Raw genomic sequence first — 27,338 nt, forward strand, 5'->3', positions numbered from 1 at the left:
TTTGAGGCTTTGAGTCATTAACTTTATTCATTTCAAGAACACAGAGAAATTGACAATATCTGCTATTCACAAATTCTATTTTTGTTTCATTTTTTCCCATTTTCGTATTTAGAATCATATTCAAAACAGTGTAGCTGTGGCCATTGATTGACGACCTTAAATTATCCCATTGACTGGGACAGATTAGGTGAACGTGTGTCTGTAACAACAACTGCTCACTACTTACTTATTATAGAATTTAAACTGTGGGGTCACCAAAGGTTCTTAACTCCTTTGATATTAAAATATTCGAAAAGTTAATTAGGAATAACTCTATGTTTTGATTTATATTATTGATATAAATCAAAACATCATGTTATTCCTGATTAGTTTTTCTAATTTCTTCATTTAGGTATTGAGAACCTTTTGTGACCCAACAGTTTAAGTGTCTTTAACAAGTACATAGTGAGCAGCGGTCGTTACAGACAAACGTTCACATAATCTGCCCCAGTCAATGGGATAATTTAAGGTCGTCAATCAATGGCCACAGCTACACTGTTTTGAATATGATTCTATTTATATGCACGAAATATTCAACTTTTACCAACTAGAAATCAAACATGTACAATGATTTTCCAAATTAGTTGTAAATTATACTATTATGAAGCCATCAGATTTCAAGAACCATCTCTTTTTATTTTTGCTCAGAGACTAGAATACAACTTAGTTAGATAACAAGGTCTGTAAAACTAAGCTACATTGTTTAACTGTGTAGCTCAAATTGAGGACAAATAAATTTGTTATCTAATTTGTAATAATTATTTTAACCAAAATAATTCATGAGTTAGTAAAACTTTAAAACTGAGGCAAAGATAAAACTGAAATTATGTCTAGTTTGCTACATAAGATCTGAGAAGTAAGAGTCTATAAACATAACATTTAAAATGTCTATTCAAAAACATAACAAAATATTTCATTGCAACAATAGCACCCATATAAGTCCCAAGCTTAGGTAATAATTTCAAATCATCAAATTCAATCATGACTGTATCCTTGTCCTGCTTTGATTTGTTTTATATTCTTCTGGTTATTTGTCACTGATCCCTCTTTTTCATCACTGCTGATTGGTTGGTTTTCTGTTTTGTGTGTCCTTTGACACCGAGTTTCACGGAGAGTCTTGTCAAAGGGCTTTACTCAGCGTTTTCTGAAAGAAAACATTCAATATGATATTGATCAGTTCCAAGAACATCAAACTGGGCCTTTATGGCACCCTTTATGGCACTAAATTATCTAAAATAAAAAATAAAAACATGTTTTGACAGATTATTAGAAATTTATAACACAATATTAATTTAATTCATATGCTCAAAACTTATAATATTATTTTTGTTTACAATTTTAGGCAATTAATATCCTTTAAAACCCTAACCTGTTTAGCAACTTTAAAAACTTACTTAAATAAAAATTACATATTTAGAAAGCCATTCCCATTGTTTTTTGAGGCAACTTCACAAAAGTCCAAAGTCAAATACATACACCTAATTAATGAATACTAGCTAATTGCATGCAAAGAGTGCAAAGATAGAATAGAAATATGTAAATTTCATGCAACTGGCAGTAATCAGGTCAAAATAAAAATTTAACAAATACCATACATAAAATATAACTCAATATACAATCATAGGGTAAAATAATATGAGCAGATGGTTGAAACATTATATTTTTTGGAGACTAACTTCAGAATAACTTGTAACAATGGTGTAAACCACAGCAAGACTTGTGTAACTTCTAACAATACATTGTTCATGCAACAGTCCATTACTATAACTAAAGTAGGTAATCAATCATAAATCCAACATTTTGTTTGATACAAATCATTATACAATCATAAATCAAACTGCATGTGTAAAAGCGACATGAATGGCCCTGTCTCAAAAAATTGAAAAATTTGCAATTTCAATAACACATGTGGAAACATGATGGTAGTCTCCCATATCAAAAATCAGCTCAAAATCTGGAGGCTTATAGAAAAGAAGTCACTGTAACTGTGATTTTCAACAATTTTCAAAGGTGTATACCCTTAATTTTGGCAAAATTAGGGTAGCGGAAAGAAAATTAAACTTGATCTGTAACTAATCATGGTTAACTCACATGCCAAAAATCATTCCAATATCTGAAAGCGTTTAGAAAAAAGTCTATATAACTGTGATTTTCAACAAGAGTGCACACGCTGAAATGTCTCGCCTTCTATACTAATCATTGATGTTGATAGTTCTAAGTATAAAGCTAAGCTTTAATACAACTGTCACATAAACTTAACATTAACCAAGATAACTAAACAAAGACCAATGAACCTTGAAAATGAGGTCAAGGTCAGATGAACCATGCCAGGCAGACATGTACAGCTAACAATGCTTCTATACAACATATATAGTTGACCTATTACTTATATTTTAAGAAAAATAGACCAAAACACAAAAACTCAACACTGTGCAATGAACCGTGAAAATGAGGTCACGGTCAAATAAAACCTGCGCGACTGACATAAAGATCATAAAATATTTCCATACACCAAATATAGATGACCTATGGCATATAGTATTAGATAAAAAGACCAAAGCTCAAAAATTGAACTTTGACCACTGAACCATGAAAATGAGGTCAAGGTCAGATGACACCTGCCAGTTGGACATGTACACCTTACAGTCCTTCCATACACTGAATATACTATCCCTATTGCTTGTAGTATCTGAGATATGGACTTGACCACCAAAACTTAACCTTGTTCACTGATCCATGAAATGAGGTCGAGGTCAAGTGAAAACTGTCTGACAGACATGAGGACCTTTCAAGGTACGCACATATCAAATATAGTTATCCTATTACTTATAATAAGAGAGAATTCAACATTACAAAAAATCTGAACTTTTTTCCAAGTGGTCACTGAACCATGAAAATGAGGTCAAGGACATTGGACATGTGACTGACGGAAACTTCGTAACATGAGGCATCTATATACAAAGTATGCAGCATCCAGGTCTTCCACCTTCTAAAATATAAAGCTTTTAAGAAGTTAGCTAACACCGCCGCCGACGCCGTAGCCGACGCTGCTGGATCACTATCCCTATGTCGAGCTTTCTACAACAAAAGTTGTAGGCTCGACAAAAATTATTAAAGTCCAAAGCCTGAAATTACAGCCAAAATTAGCCTAACGGTACGAAACTTAAACTTGATCTATAACTCATCATGGTTAACTCACTAAAAATCAGCCCAATATCTGAAAGCGTTTAGAAAAAAAACTCTGTATAATGGTTTGTTGCGTAATGACAGAATGAAGGGTAAAACTATATGGCACCAACAACTTCGTTGCTGGGCCATAATAAAAAATAAAGATCTGCAAAGAGATCAAAAAAAGGGAGAAGAAAGTTTATTTCAATGAAATTTTGTAATTGCAAGGATTGTAATGAGAACAGAATTGGCCAACTAGAACAATATTTAAAGCTTATCAGTATCTTATAGCCAAGGATATGTTTCATTTTTAGTAACAGCCACTGTATTGGTTGATTTTCAGATATCCCAAAAGCTTAAATTAAACAGACAACAGACAAAAACTGTTAGCAATATTAAAGCCCCCACTAGCCCCAAGGTTTAGGTGACCTAACAAATATAGTTATTAGTCATGTAAAGTCACTCATGAACTACTAAAATTCAACAACAGTGGATATACAGAAATTTTTCCATTAAATTACTCTTGGAGATCAAAAACAACCAACATGTATACATATAAAACATTAAAAACATAAAAACATTTAATTCATACATGAGACATAATAGATCTAAGGACTGTTCCATAAAAACATACAAGGTCCCCAGGGAAGGCAACTTGAATTTGCAAATATGTGTGGGTGTGAAATATTGAGGTGTGCAAGGTTAAATAGTATACAGGACTCTAAGGGTTTCTGTCTGTTTTCAAAGTGCCTTCCCTGGGTACCATGTATGTTTTAATGAAACAGCTCTACCATAAATAGTAATGAGTTAACTGACATATCAAAACCTTAATGTTAATCACTGAACCTTATTCTTAAACTTATAAGGATTTTGCATGTAATACTCACTTCATCCCAAACATAACTTCACTACAGGGCTTCTTTATGTTTGTCCTTTTGAGTATAATACTTCAGTTTTTTTATTCACAAATCAGGTCAACATCAGGTAATTACTTTATGCAAAAAAATCTCTAACATAGTTATAAGGATGAGGACTGAAACCAACAGCGCATAAGTTTTACGATTACAATCAGGGATTTCAATACAATATGTCAGTGACTCAATTCACTAGCGACATGATTAGTCAGTCTTAGATATATAGATTTCAGAATATTTGTCCAATCTGTAATTTTACCAATATTATCCTATTCCAGATTGTGAAATTTGAATTGAGAGTGGATTTGCATGGTGAAAGATGCATGCATAGCAGGTGACGCTGTCAATTCACATGGGTTTGCTTCTTTTGGAATTAATGCAATTTCCTCAAATTTTGTTACAGTGACTTGACTGTTAGTGTTGCTATTCACCAATTGCAACTCATTCAAAATTTTGACCCAATTGCAATTTGTTTTATTAAATCAAATTGTTCAACTGGTCAAAAATTTGAACAAACTGTTCAGCCAAAATGTGAAAGTGCAAAGTGATAAAATAAATCATACTTACAATCCTATAAGTCTGTAACTCCACTGTATTGATGTAATTCCTAAATCAGTCTATCAATCTGTATAGTTATATTACAGCCATTACCATACTAAAGGTGAACTGTTTTATTTTGAATTGCTATAAAAATGTCAAAACTAAGCTTTTATAGAGTTTTTCTTTCGAAAAGTATTCTATATTTATAAGTATCACACATTATGTGAATAAAAACATTTCATATTCAGTAAAATATGTATGAAATAACAATATGCTTCCTTGGGGAGATAAGCTAAAATACTATTCTTTTGAATAAAGACTTTTTGAAACCAAAAAGCGATTATCTCCCCTTTCTACAAACATATTGCAATTTCAAATATTTTACTGAATAATGAAATGTTTTTATTCACATAGTGTGTGATTCTTATAAATATAAAATACTTTTCGAAAGAAAAACTCTATAAAAGCTTAGTTTTGACATTTTTATAGCAATTCAAAATAAAACAGTTCACCTTTAGTATGGTAATGGCAAAAATATAACTATACAGATTGATAAACTGATTTAGGAAATACATTAATACAGTGGAGTTACAGACTTATAGGATTGTAAGTATGATTTATTTTATCACTTTGCACTTTCACATTTTGGCTGAACAGTTTGTTCAAATTTTTGACCAGTTGAACAATTTGATTTAATAAAACAAATTGCAATTGGGTCAAAATTTTGAATGAGTTGCAAGTGGTGAATAGCAACACTAACAGTCAAGTCACTGTAGTTACTTTTATTTGTCTCCTTAATCAATTTATGTGATTTGAACAACGGTAAATAACTGTTGCATACATTATAAAGGTGTTAGTATCAAATACATACTTATTAACTTTCATAAAAAATACAAAGTCAGATTCCAGGGTTCACTTCATCAAGTTTCACAGTCACTATCAGGAATTGGTTGACTGATACAATATGTCAGTGACTCAATTCACTAGCGACATGATTAGTCAGTCTTAGATATATAGATTTCAGAATATTTGTCCAATCTGGAATTTTACCAATATTATCCTATTTATGATTGTTAAATTTCAACTAAGTGTGGATTCACATGGCGGGTGATGCATGCATAGCAGGGAGACTGTGGCAATTGCCTCAGTTTTTTTGTGTTACTTTGTTTTATCTTCTTAACCGATTTATGAGATTTGAACATCAATAAACTACTGTTGCATATATTAAGGTGTTAGTATCAAATATAAACTTATTTACTTTCATAAAAAAATCAAAGCAGTATACTTACTTTGATCCAAAGATCAGGTCAGCATCAGGGCTCCCTTGGGGTGTTGTATAGAATACTTACTTTGATCCAAAGATCAGGTCAGCATCAAGGGCTCCCTTGGGGTGTTGTATAGGATACTTACTTTGATCCAAAGATCAGGTCAGCATCAGGGCTCCCTTAGGGTGTTGTATAGAATACTTACTTTGATCCAAAGATCAGGTCAGCATCAGGGCTCCCTTGGGGTGTTGTATAGAATACTTACTTTGATCCAAAGATCAGGTCAGCATCAAGGGCTCCCTTGGGGTGTTGTATAGGATACTTACTTTGATCCAAAGATCAGGTCAGCATCAGGGGCTCCCTTAGGGTGTTGTATAGAATACTTACTTTGATCCAAAGATCAGGTCAGCATCAGGGCTCCCTTGGGGTGTTGTATAAAATACTTACTTTGATCCAAAGATCAGGTCAGCATCAAGGGCTCCCTTGGGGTGTTGTATAGGATACTTACTTTGATCCAAAGATCAGGTCAGCATCAGGGGCTCCCTTAGGGTGTTGTATAGAATACTTACTTTGATCCAAAGATCAGGTCAGCATCAAGGGCTCCCTTGGGGTGTTGTATAGGATACTTACTTTGATCCAAAGATCAGGTCAGCATCAGGGGCTCCCTTATGGTGTTGTATAGAATACTTACTTTGATCCAAAGATCAGGTCAGCATCAGGGGCTCCCTTATGGTGTTGTATAGAATACTTACTTTGATCCAAAGATCAGGTCAGCATCAGGGGCTCCCTTAGGGTGTTGTATAGAATACTTACTTTGATCCAAAGATCAGGTCAGCATCAGGGGCTCCCTTAGGGTGTTGGTACCTTACTCTCCTCTCTCTATTGGCATTCACAGTAGGTAACTGTCTATTCATTGAAGCAATCATCTCTGTAAAATACAAATATCAATTAAAAAATCTGTCATTTAATATTAAGTTATTCTATTACCGTAAAATTATTGCAACTTTTTTTAATGATTGAAAAATGTGGTTGTATCAGATGCTCAATAACAAAACCGTTTATAATTTTAGAAGCGATTTTCCTTTTGAAAATTTTGCAATCACATAAATTAGATCTAACAAGACCAAATTGAGGATGCTCATAAAGTGTTATGAAGAAAAACCATGTATTAGTATGAATAGTAATTGGTGAGAAATATATGAGGAAAACTAAACATATATGTGCATAATACTTTCAAAATATTAGTTTTAACAAACAGGATATAGAATATTGAAGGACTTTAATAAAATATTTGCTGCATGGTATGGCATAACAAGATAAAATTTGGAGCCATATATCATGAAGTTATGAATGTAATTGCTTAAAAAAATGCAACAGAACTGTTTTATTTACAAACTTCCTGGAGCAGGGCTATAAACGGAACATTTCCTACTATCATAACTTTGAAATGACTTTGACTGTTGATCTTTGAAGTTTCTTTGAAGTTCAAACATTCCTTACACAAATAGACTGTGTCAAATTAAATAGATGTAATTACATACAGACGGTTAACATGTGTGTTACTTCTATAATTTAGTTGCATAAAGATATTTTTTTTGAAAATGACCTTGATAATCCTCTTCTTCCTGTCGTTCATGGATACCAAGTACAACCTGCTTCATCTTTTCTTTTTCTGCCTTCTCAGCCTGCATAAAGAAATCAACAAAAATAAAACATCTTGTTGTAGGTAAGAAAAAATAGACAAATAAATGAAGTTTCCTAAATAGAAATAGTATTTATTGGTGTACTAATAAATGCCTACCAGAACATGCAGCTTTAGTACAGACTGCACATGATATTTTTCTCTCCTTAACAATCCCTGGCATATCAAGGCATGTATGAAGTTAAACACAGAAAATCTATTCAATTTGCATGAAACATCTCATCTTTATAAATCTCTCATCACTTTTTTATTTGTTTTTTGGCTAGTGAAGTAGGTGCATACATCCTTCCAAACCTAATTCAAAATAATCTTTTTAGGGATTTTGATAAACTTTACCTGTGTCCTTTCTTTGAACTTTGTTGCAAATTCTGCTGAGATTGGTACATTAATATTGGTAAACTGAAATATTTAAAACAAAAATATTATTAAATGTTGATTATTTGTAATAAACAATATATACAATATATATGTTGTTTAGTTTTAAGGTATAATAAAAGTTTTGGTACCACAAGTGTTGAAATATTACACCATGTATTTTCAGTGGAGAAAATGAATTAAAAAAAAGTCCAATCAGAATTAAAGATTCTGTACCAGCGATATTTTTATACAGTATGAACCAAGTACAGATCACCTTTAGAAAACCTTATATATATATCATTCCTTCAAACTTTGTTTAAAACTGGATAAGTGGTGTTAGAGCTGGTATGAAAATATCAAAGTTTACACAAGGAACTCTCTTTCATAATAAAACGAAAATATTTTGTGTGTAAATTTTATATTAAAAATTATCTTCCCTTGATTGGTTATCTTAATTCTTATAAATACCTTTCATGATACTAAACTTATATACACAGACTCAAATAAACCTAACCTGTTGTTTGTTTCCTCTACGAGTCATCAACATAAACTCAATGGAGGCTTTTTCCTCTTTTGGTTCATCATCTGTTATAAAGAGTATGAATCATTACATTCATCAAAAACATGATGTCTAAGAGAAAATAATCCCTAGGAAAAAAATCCATTTTGATCCCATTTCTTGACCTCCAGACAAAGAAATCATTTCAAATGGAACCTACACTGCTAAAGGCCAATAGCTGTGTTTAAAATCTGTCAATAAAATTTCATTTAATCTAGTTCTAATATTTTTCAAGAAATTGACAAATAAAAAATTAAAGCACTGCAACAGGTTTGTGAATAGTCATCAGAGTTTAAATATAAATACGATATATATTGTTAGACTGGCTTATAAAACTGATTTAACAATGTTTATATTCTGTCTCTACATTTTTCAATAGCTTTATGGCTCTCCTACAAAAAAGAGAAGAATATGTGCTTGTATTGATGTCAGGGTTCATTTAGTTAGCAAGATAAACAAACATCCTGTTTTCTAACACACAAGTCTATGCCATGAAATAGTTATTTTACTTTTTGGCTTGTGTTGGAACAGCGATGTCCATCTGTGGTACTTTTAATGATTTCTGACTTACAATTAAATTTATTTTTATTTTTGGCTTGTGTAGGAACAGCGATGTCCATCTGTGGTACTTTTAATGATTTCTGACTTACAATTATATTTATTTTTATTTTTGGCTTGTGTAGGAACAGCGATGTCCATCTGTGGTACTTTTAAGGATTCCTGAGATCTAGCCTGAAAGTAAAAGAAGCAGAAACATATTAATTTTATCAAATAGTATGTTCGATTTTAAAACTGTTTGAAACATTATGTACTGAACTGAAATCCTCTCCCACTTAATGTGTTAGCATTCATAAGTCACCATTGGTTTATAAATGGCTAGTTTGTGCTGTAATGATAACTTATATAATTGGACATCAAGTAATGAAAGGAAAACAGTGACTTAAAATTCCTAAAATTATTTAAAAATTTATCTGATACATTATTTCTGTTCATTATTTCATACAATGTATTTCATCTATTTTTTTTTTTATATCATAAATGAAGTAAAATATCAAAAGAAAATTTAATTATTTGCAGTTATGCATAATATTAATGCTTTTTTGAAAACAATGGCAATACAAAGCACTATCTCTTTTTTCATTAAATTAATATATCACAATTTATTGTCAATCTGTGATTAGATATCTAAAATAAACCAATGATCAATTAAGGAATTCTTTTTTTTCCTCTTTTTTTTTTAATTGTTTTTTTTTCTTTATAAAATTTCTTTATTTCCATCAGTTGCTTGTTACATTGTCTTCAACAAGTCCAAGCTCCTTGTGAAGAATAAATATAAGTTTCAATTCTATTATATATAAATAAAACATCAATCTGATAAATGTCTCTTAACATTATTACTAAAAATTTATCTTCTTTTAACTTCTTTGAATAATACATTCGTTTTGTAAATTCTCTAATGAATAGACAAAAAACATCTAGTATTTTCATTTTCTGATTAGATAAATAGTAGGATTTTAAATTGAAAACCCACTAATATTAATAAGATAGTTCTTAATATTCCCATCACTAACAGTGTTCCAGCTAGGTTTTCAAAAGGGCAGGGTGCCAATCCTGAAAAAGGGCATTTAACGCGCGATATGATAATATGAAAAGGGCATATTTTAATAAAAGATGTTAATCAAACATTTGTATTTATTCGTTGAATCACAGGTTATACAAGAACAACATCTTTAGCCCATATAGAACTCTATCTTTCTACTTTTAAGGCTGAAAAACTTGTCAAGCAGCTTGTCACACAAGTTTTTTTATCATTGCTTGGCACAGTTGAACTTTATATGCAGTATGTTTTGAAAGGAGATCTGTTTCATACTGTTTCTATGGTCTACCACATTTTACTAGTTTCACCTTTCTACCCCTGCTGTGCTTGATGGCAATACAGCACAAAACAGCTGTGCTCAGTAAATTCACAATTTTAGGATATAAAGCAACAGTGAAAAATAGTATCAAAAATAAAGAATACAGAAAAAGATGACCAAGGCACCCTACCAACACTGCTACTAAGACCCTCTTTAACTTTTCCCATAACTCAAAATAAATACCTAAACATAAATATTCTTAAGCAAGAAGTATGGAGACACATTTTAGAATATGTAAATGGGTTACTCAATGCTAGGAAAAAAATCAGATTGAGTTATCTTTCTTTATTCGGGTGTGCTCCTTCTTTGGAGGATTATAAACAGTACGTAAATATGATGTAAATATGATCACAATATGGCGACCGATTTTGTTATTTTTGTATCAAAAATGAAGGCAGTCAATGACAAATACATCTGAATTTTCTGATTTTACAAAAAACAAGTAAAACAATGTCTTCAACGAGTTTATAATGGTTTTCCAACTTTCTGTCATTACGTTTCTTCCATGAAACTACGGTAAACATCGCAAATTGTGCCCAAGTTGTTGTATGCACATTTCTTCAAAGATAATTGCCGACTGACCGATTCTATTTGAACGAATTAATGTTGATGATCATTAATGACCCATCCGATAAACGGATTACCTATAACAACAGATTATGACACCAGTTGTAACCATTGATTAGCTTGGGGTGGTAAACAAAGTCATAATCTTTTCCCCAGGTAAAATTTAGTAATTAGCGTATCATATCAATACGCAAATTAATATGCAATCAATCTTCAAAAAAGGCAGGGCGCCCTGGAAACTGTAAAAAGGGCACAGGGCGCCACTCGGAAAAGGGCGGGCGCCGCGCCCTCTGAAAACGGCCTAGCTGGAACACTGACTAAATTTTACTAAATATACAATTTCTAGCAGACAAGGGAGTTGTATAACGCAATGAACTTTTCTCATCTGTGTCACTCCTCGCAATAAAATATTTAAACAAGATTGTTTAATATAATATTTTTGAATTTTGTCACCGATCTTGTTGATTATATGTTGCTGTTTTTCAAATTTACCTGAATATTGTCAGCCATCATTTTGTCAAAAGCAGACAGGAAGTCATCATCTTCTTGACATTTGATATTCTTTGATGCACCAGTTATAACATTCACCTGAAATGAGACAATGGCAAATAAAAAAAAGTTTCAAGTTTTCTTAAACATTATAAAAAAAAATCTAATTTTTTTGGGGGGATAAATAATTCCCATTGACAAGTCCAAAGCAACATATATTTGTATATCAATGTAGCAATTGCATTTAAAAATTTAAATGTAATTAATCATTTTTTTATTTCTTATTAGCGTACAAACAAGGAAAGTCACAAGAGAAGTCACATTTTGATATTTAAAACTAGAGACTCCAAGAGCCTGTATTGCTAATCTAGATCATTAGGTGATAGCATTAAAACTGAATACATGGTGATCACAAAATCTACCTCTGGATCAAAATCTTCTCCAGCACTCTCTGACATGTAATCTTCGTTACTTTCATCTGCATACTGGGCCTGAAATAGTTAACATATTAACAAATACAGGTTTGGAATAGTTTACCAGAAATTAATGAAACAATTTACCATTAATAATTTCTTAACAGTATTATAATTTTCTTGCATAATTTGTTTCAGACTTACTTGTCTACCCCATTTTTATTTAAATAGTATTTATATTGTGTCAGATTTATTCATTCAGTGTTATTAGTCTATATATTTGTTAATGTTTATTTTATAGTGTGTCTTTCTATGCGGTAATGTTGATCAACTTCTACCTACAGGACCCAAACATTTATTGCAGGACTATTCCTTTTTTGACAGAATTTTAGGACTATCATTTGTCACCTACAAACCAGTAGGTTTTTCATGAACTACAGATTTTTAAACTTCTAGGTGAATAGAACCACAGAGAGGTAAATACAAAATCAATCTGCTGAATTTATCTCTTCATAAAAGCAAGGAAAGTAACAGTAATTGTATATCTGGATAGCTTTCTTTAACTATAGGCAAGTAATTTTATACAGGTTTTATTTTTCAGTGAGGGAAGAGCAAAGCTTCAGCAAATTATTTATTCAACAAGCTGTTCTAGCAAAATAGATGATGACGGTGATAGAGTCCACTAGAAGGCATGTCACACTAACAAGATAATTTATTCTGTTTTCAAGAAAACCAGTATTTGCTCATACTCCTTAAAACCATGTGTTTAGCAGAAAGGCAAATAAGCATTGTCAAGTTTTTTTTGGATTGACACTGCCTGGGATCAAACCCATAACCTCCAATACTCAAGGCAAGCAAATTATAAACCACTGAGGTTGTTCAACAAAGCATAAATACGTTTTAACCTCTTATATCAGCCTGACCCTGTAATGTACTTAAGAAATCTCATGTTGTCTGATGTGATCTTCCAATATCATCAGTACCTACCTGAGCCGTATAATCAAGATAATTTTATAAGCATATCTCTGAAACTTACTTCAATATCCTGACTGTACTGTCTCAAGCCGTCTTCCTGGCTTGTTCCACTATCATCCATCTCTAACTGTGATAAAGACTGACTTAATTCATCTACAATCAAAACAAATTTATCTTTAAAATAAAGACCTTAATTCAATCATACACTATCTATAAATTTCAAGTCGATTAAAACTCATATGCATTTTTATAATCTATTATTGATAGTTAATCAAATTTTATCAAAACATGCTGTAAACAAGTTTTCAAATCTAACTGTTGTTTATTTATTTATTTTCTAAACCTTCACTGATCAGAATGTTAATCACATGTTAAACTTGGTCTCTTGGCTTGTCATCATTGAAGAGGGTGCTATCTTCTATTCCTATGAGAACTTCTACCTCTGTGTTAGGGCTATTCCAGTAAAATGTATGTGGGAGGGTATGAAGGGAAGTTTAATTATTGAATGTGGGTCATGGATATTTTTCCAGTATTTGCCTATTACCATTATGAAAAATTATCTAAAAATTAGCTCTTGATTGTAAGGTATTTTGAAAGTCCCTTCCTACACTCCCACATACATTCTAATGGAATAGCCCTTACTTGTAGGTCTAAAACTTACCATTTTCTTCTGATTCCTGGATTGTACATAATCCATCATCAGGCTCACTGTTATTTCCTTCATCTGTCATGTCTGTATCCAATAGTGTTAATACAGAAGCTACAAAAAATTAAAATTTCATAATAAAATAAGTATATTCATACTGCTCAATATGCCATATTTTGAATGGTTAATACGAGGGAGACCATTTACTCTAGCCCAATGGCAAATACTCTATTACCCTTCACAGAGATACTTGATCAAGTGCACGGTTTATCAAATATGATTAATTGTTATGAACAAGACCTCATAGTTTATACTTTAAATTCAAAAGTTAATACATGGTAATAATAGAACATTCAGTATAATAAATTAAATATCACATATATATCTGAGTAGGTGATAGAGCAGATTGTTACCTATCAAAAAGACTTCACCTCAATTGACAATGTATTCTTGGGTAGCAATCTGCTCTATCAATCTCTCAGCTATTTGTTATTTATATAGAGTCCATTAAACACTGCCAAACTCACACTATCATACTTCCATATTCAGTGAACCATGAGTTTTAACAGACCATACTTTTTTTGGGTTAAATCTAATTTACCAAATATTTAATAACTTTCAGTGTCAGATATTTATCACACTATACCTATCTTCAGCTTAAAATAATTTACTTATTCCAACTCTCCATCAAATTTTTTCACAGGTGACCATACCCAGTTTTTCCTTGTTGTCCTAAAATACCTTTCAACATGAATAATTATTTTCACTAGAACTTGTTTTTCAAATTTCCAGAAGCATTTAATACTGATTTAAGATAAAACATACCTAATTTTGGTTTAACCTCCTTTTCTAAGTCTTCAATAGCTTTCAATGCCTCTTCATGATCCTTTATGAGTTTTGTTTTTGGTCTGATTGTTTCCATGGTATCCTGAAATAAGTTCTTAACATCTATTGGGAAAGGCCTGTCATCATTGTATATAGGGTTCATCTTCTTGTACAAATAGTATTTCTGTAGAAAAAAATATCACAGAAAAATAAAGAAATATGTTTCAGAACTATGTGAAAATTTATGGGTCAATGATTCTTATATCATTTGCATATCTATAAATATTTTCTCTAGGTTTACACTTCGATAAACCATTTTTCCGAAACTACTTTCGTAATCTATTCATGCGCGATACACATTCTTAACAGTTGTTTCTATTCTAATGCATATACATGTATAACCAAAAAAAAAAGAATTAAAATAAATGCATTAAAGCTTCGAAAATGTATAAAAATAAAATTTAAATAAAATTCCGGGAAATTTCATGGAGGATTTGGCAAATTTAAATCATGGCAAAACACGACGTCATACGAATAAAAATTTTCAAGGGAAAGATTATTTCGTTACGTGTATGCTTCAAATTTGGATAATATTCAATTAAAATGAAGTTTTTGAGGTAGGTGCTATTTCATTTTAGATTCTGTTGCATTTATTGAACATTTCAGTTATGGTTTTTAGAAAGTCAAGATGGCGGCGTACTCCTTAGTTACGACATGCCATTGTGCTTTTGATGGTAAATATAGCAGCCATCAAAACAAATAATGTAAATAAATAATAGCGTATGTTTGGCTGAAGAATTATAAGGATTAAACACATTTTTTCTAGAGGTTATTGATGTGTAAACCGGGTCTCTTACTCACAAACTTGACATAAAAGTCCTTCAGACTTTTATTCAGTTTGTGAGTTAATCGCCCCGATTTACACATCAATAACCTCTAGAAAAAATGTGTTTAATCCTATAATGTACCATACCAAAAGTATCAGGAAATTACCATAAGTGTTTTATCACTAACTGATATATTCACAAACTTCATATGCAAACTAAGAAAAATTTTCAAAGTCAATGGACCATAACTGACTTGGCATTACCAAATTATCTCATTAACCAAAAAATCCACATCCACATGAAGTGCTTTCCCTTAATTTGACCTAAACACCAACTAAAACATGTAACATGTGAAAAAAGTCCAAAGTCAATGAACCATGATATACCATAAACTGTTAGACAATATTTCTTGAAAAACACTATTCTTTATCTCATTGATTGTATTCATGTCATCGGTCTTACCTGGAAATAAAGTAAGAAACAATCCAGCTTCTTTTTACTGGATCCTTTGTCAAAGTATTGCCCACAGGTCTCCAGTATAACACAGGTCAATCTGACTCTAAACAGATGTTCTGGGGGGTCTAATGGTGAAGGAGTATTGTCTGGAATTATACAAAACAAAGTAGCATTAATTAATTCTGATCAGGAAAGTACTCTGAGAGTTAGGATATTTACCGTCAAATGTACTTGCTCTAACATCTTCTTAGTTTGCATGAATATTTATTCACATGAGGTTGAATTAATGACTTGCAAGGTAAATATACATTCAGTGCTTTCTTGTTCAAAACTGAACCAAACATTGCAGATAGCCAAAAAAACGTTTCACAATTCTGCTTTTATAGATGTTTGTAAAAAACTGTTATCTAATATCCCTTTAAAGCAAAGTTAAAGTCCATTAAATCAGTATTTTCTGCTATCTCTTGTACAAAGATCACAAAAAGAACCTTTAGGTTATCCCACATACCATCATATGATACTCCAAATGTAATGAATGAGTAGAGAGTTTTGAAAATGACTGATGATTCCACTAGTCTATAGTTGTACAACTCTCCCAGGTATTTAGCACAGCTCACTCTTCTCTGATTAAATTTAGGATGGTTCACCTACAACGTAACAAAAGTAAAAAATACTGGTTATATATGATGTATACTGCTTTTCTTTAATTTCGAACAAGTTTTCGTTTGTCAAGCTTTACAGTTAAAATTAAACTGTCAATTGTTCTTAAACAATTGAGAGGTCTTTCCTTTTTTAATGTAAAATACATGTTCCAACAGACGTAGAATGTATTGAAAAGGTCAAGGTCAACCTTAAAAAGCTTGAAAACACACTAAAAATCCTTTAAATAAGGTTAAAAACACTAAATTCGCTATCTGGGACATGACCTTGACCTTTGACCTTTTGACCTTTGTCAAGGTCATTGGTCCCCAATGCCATTACTGAAGACCCCAAGGGTCTAGGACCTTTGGTTATACAGTAAAAGCTGATTTTGTCTTTTCAAAAACCTAAAACAGGGGTTATGCCCCTTATAGAAAGGTCAAATCTCTTTGGTCAAAATGTAACAAAGTTGCGCCATAATGACCCAAACATTTTCCACCATTTAAAACTTCTGTAAGTATAATGGTTTCTGAGATTATCCCATAACAAGGTGTTAGGTCAAAGGTCAAGGTCAACATACAAATTTGACCTTGAGGTATTTTTTAAAGATACATGAAATGATGATGATTGGTGAAGATCCTATGTGTCTACGACTTACGGTTTTTGAGTTTTGGTGGCCAACCGACACCGGTTAATTTTCATAGGGGCATAACCCTACCAATGAGTCGTTGAATCTTTTCGATCCAAATGTAACGAAGAACCGGGGTCTGGTCCTGAACAAATTTCACCCTTCATTTTTTTTCTACCTATTACGGTTACGGTGTTGGAACGATAACAAGGTTTTTGGGTTTCGGAGGGATTACTCCGAACCGACAAAATATTTCGACTCACAGGGTGAGTTCCGGATAGGTATTCATGACACCGATACAAAGTGTGAACATGAAAGCGACACGTCTTACGGTTACGGAGGGAAATTTTGTCAAAGTTTGGCGGAACAAGAAGAATAATAATAATAATAATAATAATCAGAAGAAATACAGTAAGGTCTTTCCCTTTAGTAAAAGGAAAGACCTTAATAATCAGAAGAAATACAGTAAGGTCTTTCCCTTTAGTAAAAGGAAAGACCTTAATAATAATAATAATAATAATTAAACTGTCAATTGTTCTTGAACAATTGAGAGGTCTTTCCTTTTGTAATGTAAAATAAATGTTCAAATAGACATAGAATGTATTGAAAAGCTTTAAAACACACTGAAAATCCTTTAAATAAGGTTAAAAACACTAAATTCGCTATATGGGATATGACCTTGACCTTTGACCTTTTGACCTTTGTCAAGGTCATTAGTCCCCAATGTCATATCCGAAGAGCCCATGGGTCTAGGACCTTTGGTTATATAGTAAAAGCTGATTTTGTCTTTCCAAAAACCTAAAACAGGTATAATGCCCCTTAAAAAAAGGTCAAATCTCTTCGGTCAAAATGTAACAAAGTTGCGCCGTAATGACCCAAACATTTTCCACTATTCAAAACTTCTGTAAGTATTATGGTTTCTGAGATTATCCCATAACAAGGTGATAGGTCAAAGGTCAAGGTCAACATACAAATTTGACCTTGAGATATTTTTCAAAGATACATGAATTGATGATGAATGGTGAAGATCCTAGGTGTCTACGACTTATGGTTTCTGAGTTTTGGTGGTCAACCGACACCGGTTAATTTTCATAGGGGCATAACCCTACCAATGAGTCGTTGAATCTTTTCGATCCAAATGTAACGAAGAACCGGGGTCTGGTCCTGAACAAATTTCATCCTTTGTTTTTTCTCTACCTTTTACGGTTACGGTGTTGGAACGATAACAAGGTTTTTGGGTTTCGGAGGGATTACTCCGAACCGACAAAATATTTCGACTCACAGGGTGAGTTCCGGATAGGTATTCATGACATCAATACAAAGTGTGAACATGAAAGCGACACGTCTTACGGTTACGGAGGGAAATTTTGTCAAAGTTTGGCGGAACAAGAAGAATAATAATAATAATCAGAAGAAATACAGTAAGGTCTTTCCCTTTAGTAAAAGGAAAGACCTTAATAAACAGAAGAAATACAGTAAGGTCTTTCCTTATAGAAAAAGGAAAGACCTTAATAATAAAGCATGCAAACCAAGAGTTTAAATGCCTTGCTTGCCAACTTTGTTTTTTGTTGTTTGCTCAGACATTGTAATTAAGATTGACACCTAAATTCAATGGGTAGGTGGAGTATAACAGTCTGTTTACTATACACAAGGATTTGATTAGTCAATGAATATCAAAATTGATTCCAATATAATATCCATTGACCAATCAACTCTTTTTTATATAGTAAACAGTTACTCTGCCTCTCCTTTGAATTAAGATGTCAATCTTAATTGCAAATAAAATTGAGAATGGAAATGGGGAATGTGTCAAAGAGACAACAACCCGACCAAATAAAAAACAACAGCAGAGGGTCACCAACAGGTCTTCAATGTAGCGAGAAATTCCCGCACCCGGAGGCGTCCTTCAGCTGGCCCCTAAACAAATATATACTAGTCCAGTGATAATGAACGCCATACTAATTTCCAAATTGTACACAAGAAACTAAAATTAAAATAATACAAGACTAACAAAGGCCAGAGGCTCCTGACTTGGGACAGGCGCAAAAATGCGGCGGGGTTAAACATGTTTGTGAGATCTCAACCCTCCCCCTATACCTCTAACCAATGTAGTAAAGTAAACGCATAACAATACGCACATTAAAATTCAGTTCAAGAGAAATCCGAGTCTGATGTCAGAAGATGTAACCAAAGAAAATAAACAAAATGACAAAAATACATAAATAACAACAGACTACTAGCAGTTAACTGACATGCCTGGGCAAACAACCAAACAAAGTTTGCAAGCAAGTCATTTAAACTCTTGGTTTACATGTTTTATTATTTTAACTGTAAAACCCATTTTGTGTTGCATATTATGAAAGATCATTAAATCAACTCTGAATATGCAAAATTTAGCTAAAACCATTATATCCCCATCATAACAGATTTGAGTTAAATAATAATAGAAGATTGTTTATACAACTTTCTCTAATTCTTAGCCGATTTATCGTTTTTATAACCTGTTGATTATTTTTATTTAATCAACATGTGGTTCGTTTGATCTCAGCTATTCATTGGTTGAAATTCGATAATGACGTCAAATTTTCTTGCTTTTCTTCTGAATTTCCTATTGTGACGTCATGAAAAAAGGCGACCATGCCTGATGACGTCACATAAAAAGAACATATCTTTTCAAAGAAGGAATAAGTTTGCCTGTATACTGCATAAAAATCATTAGAGAAACCTATTCTACCACCAAATCTCGTGTAATACGATATTTATTCAATCTCGACATTTAAATTTTAAATATTTAAAACCCTCAGGCAAGCCTCACATTTTAAATTTGAAAATTTATCTGTCTCGAGTGGATAAATATCGTATCACACTTGATGCAGTGGTAGAATCTATATTTTTTTGCAAATTAAAATCTGCAACAACCCAAATCATCAAACCATATTTATATGCCCATATCATCAAGTATCAAACTTACCTCCATCCCTAACCTGATGTCCTCCAACACACCATCTACAACCTGAATAGCGACATGCTCCTGTAAAAAAATAATTAAAAGATAATCCTCCAGTTAATTCAGTAAGAAGATGTTTTTAAACAATAAGATCTACTTGAACATATTATCAATAAACCACAAGAGTGCACACGCTGAAATGTCTCGCCTTCTATACTAATCATTGATATTATATTGATAGTCCTAAGTATAAAGCTAAGCTTTATTACAACTGTCACATAAACTTAACATTAACCAAGATAACGAAACAAAGACCAATGAACCTTGAAAATGAGGTCAAGGTCAGATGAACCATGCCAGGCAGACAAGTACAGCTAACAATGCTTCTATACAACATATATAGTTGACCCATTACTGATAGTTTAAGAACAAGAGTGCACACTCTGAAATGTTTCGCCTTCTTTACTAATCATTGATATTATGTTGATAGTCCTAAGTATAAAGCTTTATTAAAAACTGTCACATAAACTTAACATTAACCAAGATAACTAAACAAAGACCAATGAACCATGAAAATGAGGTCAAGGTCAGATGAACCATGCCAGGCAGACATGTACAGCTAACAATGCTTCCATACAACAAATATAGTTGACCTATTACTTATAGTTTAAGAAAAATAGACCAAAACACAAAAACTTAACACTGAGCAATGAACCGTGAAAATGAGGTCGAGGTCAAATAAAACCTGCGCGACTGACATATAGATCATAAAATATTTCCATACACCAAATATAGACTTCTTACCTGCCAACTGTCACTATTTGCGGGGGATTTCCCCCATGGAGGCTCCCAAGTCGAAATTTTGTAAGAGCAATTTTGTCCACTATTTAAAAAAAACCAATTAATTTAACAATGGCTATGAGCTTGTTAAAGCACGAAGAAACCAAAAAGCCACATTACAATATATTTGAAGGCCCCCTTGAAGGTTTTGTAGGACTATAAAAACCATCTTTCACGTAAAACCCCCATGGGCATTTTGAAAAGTTGGCAGGTATGTATAGTTGACCTATGGCATATAGTATTAGATAAAAAGACCAAAACTCAAAAACTGAACTTTGACCACTGAACCATGAAATGAGGTCAAGGTCAGATGACACCTGCCAGTTGGACATATACATCTTACAGTCCTTCCACACACCGAATATACTAGACCTATTGCTTACAGTATCTGAGATATGGACTTGACCACCAAAACTTAACCTTATTCACTGATCCATGAAATGAGGTCGAGGTCAAGTGAAAACTGTCTGACAGACATGAGGACCTTGCAAGGTACGCACATAGCAAATATAGTTATCCTATTACTTATAATAAGAGAGAATTCAACATTACAAAAATTTTGAACTTTTTTTTTCAGGTAGTCACTGAACCATGAAAATGAGGTCAAGATTATTGGACAGGTGACTGACGGAAACTTCATAACATGAAGCATCTATATACAAAGTATGAAGCATCCAGGTCTTCCACCTTCTAAAATATAAAGCTTTTAAGAAGTGAGCTAACACCGCCGCCGCCGGATCACTATCCCTATGTCGAGCTTTCTGCAACAAAAGTTGCAGGCTCGACAAAAATTACAAAATATCAACAAGTCTCATGTTTTAGTCAGCAGGCATATTCTAATTCAATCTTTATGTGAAGAAAACCCTATTTTTCATGTACTTTTTTCAAATCAAATACAAATCTTTATCCACAGAGTTTATCATGCGGCTAATTCAAATTGTTCTTAGAAAAATAAATAATCATCTACATCAAAATAAAAGGTTAAAAAGATATTCATTGCTTCAAAAACTTAAATTAAATATTCAAGTTATGAGTTTACCTTAAATATGACCCAATAATTTAATAGTCTACCTACTTGATAAAAGTTCATAGAAATTATAAATAATAATAGAATTATTCCATAAATCTTACATAATATGGGGCCAAACCAGCCAAAAGGTTAGATGAACAGTGTATAGAGTTGTATCTTAAATTCCAAACTGCTATCAAACATTTAGTAGCATAGAAAGCAATCTGAAAGAAAAAAATTATTATATAAGTTTTGGTAATAATAATATCATGTAATATTATACTTTGGAAAAAGTAGTTCAGTAATCTACCACTATTTCTAAATTGGAATTAAATAAATTAAACTTGTACAAATTCTGTACCCAAAAATTTAGAACATTTATTTGCCAAAATTCTATATAAGAAACAGAGTACAGAAAGATCACATTGTTCCAGAGCTTGAAAAACTTATGTGTTTAGTTCTGAGTTTATTTCTTTATTTTCTCAATATAACCATGTTTCTGACAGAGATGTCACTCACTCATGTTCAATTCTTGACTTGTTTAAATGAAGTTATATCATTCAGTAATCAACTATATTTATATCTAATCATTAAAATATATTTACATTTATATGGGTTAATATCCCTAATGTGCCTCAAAAATGAAGAACTCAAAAGTTGTGTGTAAACAAAAAATCTCTGTGTAGTGATATTGGACATGTTCCTATTTTTAACAAGTGACTGAGCTGAACCATTTGTGTTGACTTGGAAAGTAGAGGAACATAGAATAAATGTGTAAAAACTATGGAGCTATAAAATGTGTTCAAAGTATTAAATTGTAAAAGAACTTATTGTGTTAAAAAAAAGATTTTTTACCACGAGGAGCCGCATAACAAAAGGATTTGTGTGGTATGCTATTTTACAGAATATGAATCTCACTTCATACCCAGAAAATTTAACCACATATGTGAAATGTCTTAGCTTGGAAACGAACCATCATACAAATATATAAGTTTGGATTGAGCTAAAGGAAAAAACCATTATTGCCTGCAGGAAATCGATTAATGCTATTGACCGATATGAAGAAAAAAATACAGTATAAGGAGGTAAAGAAGGGGAAATAACTCCTACAATAAGACATTACCTCTGGATCATCCCATTTCAACTTTCTCAACTGTCTCAATACCTGCAAATAAAATGATTGTATACATTATATACCTTACAATGTAATACAATGTTTAGAAAAATTCAACTGATGATAAATGTTCTATAACAAAAATACAATTGCAATCCTAAATTCATTATGTTTAAAGCCCTGGTCACAACGAAACCCACGACACATCTATGCAGCGCCACAACAGTATTTTTGTCAAATCCTGGGTCATCTGCTATCGTCGTACGACAGTCGCACGATATTTTGAGCATCGTGGCACTGACATGTGTCGTGGGACTAAAATTGGACATGCGCCTTTTTTGCTCTACCATTTTTTGTCATGTCACTGTCTTGTGGCTGTCGTGAGAGTCTTACCACAGCCATGCAACTGTCGCGCGATAAACACATTGTCGTGGGTACCAAATAAACCTTTTTAATATTCAACATTCGTATGACTGTCGCAAGACACTCGAGATACAGTCGCACGATTGTCTCACGAATAGCAAATTTTGTACGATGCTCGCACAACATTGATTGACAGTTGTACGTTTGTTGTGCAACATATTTATGTAAACATAAATGCTTCGGCTTTTATTAGGGGTCCTCCGTCTGGTCAACATCATTCACGTTTACTGCTACCACCTTTCTTTTGTTAATTATTCATTTCGGGGGCATCCTGGTTTAAATTCGCTGAACATTTATAATATTAACTAATACGAAAAACGTTGTTTACTTGGACCGAACTTATAATAACACTGAACAATATTGAAAGCAAATGGCAAATTGCACGCAATAAATCGTGCCTTTTTTATATACCAGTAGGTTGGAGTCAAACGCGCGAGTGACCCACGACTGTTGTGTGACAGGCGTATGACAGTGACAAGACAGTAAAACTCACATTCCATGACATGAAAACCTGAGAAATAGCCCCAAACAACTCACGATTGTCGTAGGACTGTCTTAAGACCAACTTGCGACAGTACTAAAACAATTATTTTTTTTCATCGTAGTTGATGTGACCACTTGAAATATTTTTTTGACATTTTGCAATACAGTGCCACAACAACTATTTTATAGATCTTCCACGACAAAAAATCAAACCATCTGTTGTGACCAGGGTTTAAAATGCAACTGTGGTATTCTATTAAATAAAATGTTATATGTTCTAAGCACTCAAAAGGAATCTTAAACAAAATAAATCGCCAATGAAAGAAAAAAGACAATTGATAAAACCTCCCAAGCCACTGAAAAATCCTAGAATATGGTGTGTTCATTCCTAGATAATCAAACTTTACCTTCTCTGTGGTAGTTTTAGATAAGTCTTTGTATAGAAGTTTTCTAATGTATTCATGCATTGGAGGTCTAACTTTTCTGGCCATCTGTTGAACCTCTGGTGGATTACTATAGTAAAATGCATTCTCTATCATAGTAGTGTACCGATTCTCTAAATGTAAGGCTGACTTTTTACGCATCATCACATCCTGAATTAAATAATAAATCAGTAAAGAGTTATCATACTAAGTTTAACATCTCATCAAATTTATAGCCAAAGTGTAGTGACTATATAAATATCATATAGTGAAATAAAGGGACATAACTAGAGATACTGAAGTGAAGCCAATAAAATCTTAACACTACCATCTTGACAAAGGAATTTCAAATAATTAGCTGAAGAAAATATTCTCCCTTGATGAAGTGGTAGAATGTTGGTTAGAGCCTATATTTCAATATTTAAACATCATTGATTCACTATTATATTTTATTTGTACAATGTTCATTTCAAAAACTTTTAAAATATCTGTAAGCAATAAATAGATCCAAAGAATTATCTGAAGACATATTTTATAGGATGCTGTCTTATATTTTTTAATTCTTACCAAATATATTTTGGTTCTATGATGAGAATCTTGTGATCTGTATAAAAATCTTCCACAATTATCCAACAAAGCACAAGCCATTTCTATATTGTGATGGAAAAAGTCAAACATCAACATCTACAAAATAAACATTATATTTTATATATTATCTTCATTATAAACTATGATGATATATGAGCAACAGAAAATTCAGACAAGAATGCATGTACATGTATTGTAAGTTTGGCTTCTATAAATTTGTAAACAAAAATTTGTGAAAAGAAGTTGGATTTTGTTTTGAAGCATTGGTTATTTGAAACAAATGTTGAACTTTAGAAGGCAGTTAGTACATATGGAATCAATGTAATCTAATGTATTACTTTTTTTGACCTACCACATTCAGTGCCTAGTTTTCAATCTATAAAGCATTGGCTTAACATTTATCAATATTGCAATGAAACTGTTGGCAGCTGCCCACCAAACTTCACCATTTTAATACTTGATACTTCATTCTGAAAACCCATTACAAACCCTTACATTAAGTATATTTACCTTTATGCAATGTAAAGCTTCAGATTTTGGAAACAGGTTAAACTTTACTAGCTCTCCTGTGAATGAAAACATATACTTCCATATTATTTCAAAAATCACAACAGGTTCCTCTGAACTATTGTCAATAACAGAAAATCTTTTAAATATGAAGTTGTACTATTTTAAGTTTCAGATTGACAGAGTGTTCAAACACATGTATTATGCTGTATTCAAAATTAATCAGGGCTTCCAAAAAATATTTGAGCCAGTCGGACATTTAATCCCTAAAAATAAGTCACAAAAGGCAATTATGGTAATCAGATGGCCATCCAAATGATTGACATTAGATTAAATAAAAAACGATATTAAACTTTACTTTGATATGAATTTGATGTTCTGACGTAAACTGTTAAAATGGCAGTGCATCATTCAAAGTGTGCACATCAGCATGTTCATATTTGCCTTAGATTCTTTATTCAAATCTCTTTACTGGATTACTTGATTAGAAAAACTAAGAGCAAACTTCTGAAAAGTCAATGATGTATAAATATAAGGTGAGAGATATTTTCAAGAGTTGTCCTACTTTTGAAGGAAAGCACTAGAATAAGTTGTTACAAGACTATAGCCAATAATTTCAAAGAACTGAAATTGAATCGAAGTGGAACATTCAGTTACAGTCGACTCTAGTTATCTTGAGATCAGCCAGGCCAGATATATATTTCGGGTTACCCGTACCCCTAGTTCAATTCAAAACGAATACTGGATGTTTGAAAGACAATATTTTGATTTAAGATCAATGTTTCTGTGTGTAATGGTCTTTTATCATTATAATACAATCATTTTTGTCTCTTATTTCTTTGTAAAGTTACAATTTTCCCAATGTTGTTCAACCCAGATTTAATTTCCAATGAATTTTAGTGAGATTTTAAAGCTGACAAAGTTGTCAATTTTCATAAACAAGAGATTTCTTTTCATTTTCTTTTGTGTCAATCTTTTTTCACAAGAGAGAATGCAAAAGATTAAAGATGCTGATTGAGTATTTTTGATCACTTACCGGTATTCATCACTTTATGCACAACCAAGCTTGTAATGTACGATTACAGTCAATTGATTATTAAACATTATAACAATGTAAATGTATGGTTAATTTTTCAATTTGGTGATCAAAGATAATCTTAGGTAAACACTTGTTGGAAAAGATGTCATAAATCAATACAGTGGTCAGTGATTGAAAATTTAATTTCAGTATTGTCAAACAAACTTGTCAATCTTTAATAGTTATCCCACAAGGACGCGGTGTGTCAGTGTAAGATCACCCCGATCTAACACTGACACACCAAGTCCGACTGGGATACTTATTTTACATCCCAGCTGTTTTAGATAGACGAAAAACCATTTACAATTCATAAAATCTAGTTTAGAACGCCACACAACCATAACAATATACTTTATAGATTACTATATGATGTATACCCTTTTGACCCCCAAACACGATGAGTAGATATCAGACAATGTCAACTCGCCCCACTTGCCAATGGGCCCAAACTACATCGCCACTTTATAAAAATATCGTCCCACTCTTGTTTACCGACTTGCCCCACTTTTAAAGAGTGTAAAATCAAATTGAACAATCAGTCTGAAAACTCACTATTTAACGAAAAAGGTTAAAACCCCACTGAATAAAGGTCTGACAACTTGCCCCACTTATAAAAGGATCTTGCTTCCTTTAAGTATGTCAAATTACTATTATTTCGTATCCAGTCGACCTGGTGTAGTGGTATGTGTCGTGGCTTGATATGCTAAAGATCTTGAGTTCGAATCCCAGCATATACACAGGATTTTTTCTAAGTGAATTTTGATAGATAATAGTCTTTTCCGTATAATTAATTGTAAGTTTTATAGTGGATTTGACATTCCCGCCAAAATGTTACAGAACAAAGGAAAGCATGCATAACAAAGAAACTCAAACTGGGGTGATCTGGTAGGGGTGATCCGGCTCAGATCACCCCTGTTAGAACAAAGGAGCTGGGATGTAAACTTAAAAAATCAGTCACCAAGGTCATGTTTTGACATATGTGTTATGGTTCCAGATAGAAAA

At 32.4% G+C, this 27,338-nt stretch overlaps 1 protein-coding gene across 7 annotated transcripts in view; it reads right to left on the bottom strand.

Moving 5' to 3' along the window:
- Positions 1-27,338, bottom strand: part of LOC139515610 (regulator of nonsense transcripts 2-like) — a 62,919-nt gene continuing 35,581 nt past the window's right edge. For 4 of the 7 annotated variants that reach the window (XM_071305255.1, XM_071305232.1, XM_071305261.1 and 1 more), the window contains 19 exons: positions 25,262-25,317; positions 24,731-24,847; positions 24,149-24,334; positions 22,845-22,886; positions 21,844-21,945; positions 19,897-19,956; positions 16,167-16,305; positions 15,665-15,804; positions 14,376-14,559; positions 13,566-13,664; positions 12,966-13,057; positions 11,939-12,007; positions 11,520-11,615; positions 9,195-9,276; positions 8,500-8,570; positions 7,965-8,027; positions 7,533-7,611; positions 6,740-6,854; positions 1-1,183 (listed from right to left, as the gene is read on the bottom strand). In XM_071305255.1, the coding sequence (XP_071161356.1) occupies positions 1,174-1,183; positions 6,740-6,854; positions 7,533-7,611; positions 7,965-8,027; positions 8,500-8,570; positions 9,195-9,276; positions 11,520-11,615; positions 11,939-12,007; positions 12,966-13,057; positions 13,566-13,664; positions 14,376-14,559; positions 15,665-15,804; positions 16,167-16,305; positions 19,897-19,956; positions 21,844-21,945; positions 22,845-22,886; positions 24,149-24,334; positions 24,731-24,847; positions 25,262-25,317 (1,802 nt within the window). In that variant the 3' untranslated portion in view covers positions 1-1,173. Of the gene's footprint in view, positions 1,270-6,739; positions 6,855-7,532; positions 7,612-7,964; positions 8,028-8,499; positions 8,571-9,115; positions 9,277-11,519; positions 11,616-11,938; positions 12,008-12,965; positions 13,058-13,565; positions 13,665-14,375; positions 14,560-15,664; positions 15,805-16,166; positions 16,306-19,896; positions 19,957-21,843; positions 21,946-22,844; positions 22,887-24,148; positions 24,335-24,730; positions 24,848-25,261; positions 25,318-27,338 lie in introns of those variants that run through there. The other 3 variants (XM_071305267.1, XM_071305248.1, XM_071305275.1) reach the window with 2 other exon arrangements.

Source organism: Mytilus edulis, chromosome 1 (assembly GCF_963676685.1).
Source record: "Mytilus edulis chromosome 1, xbMytEdul2.2, whole genome shotgun sequence".
Lineage (NCBI taxonomy): Eukaryota > Metazoa > Mollusca > Bivalvia > Mytilida > Mytilidae > Mytilus > Mytilus edulis.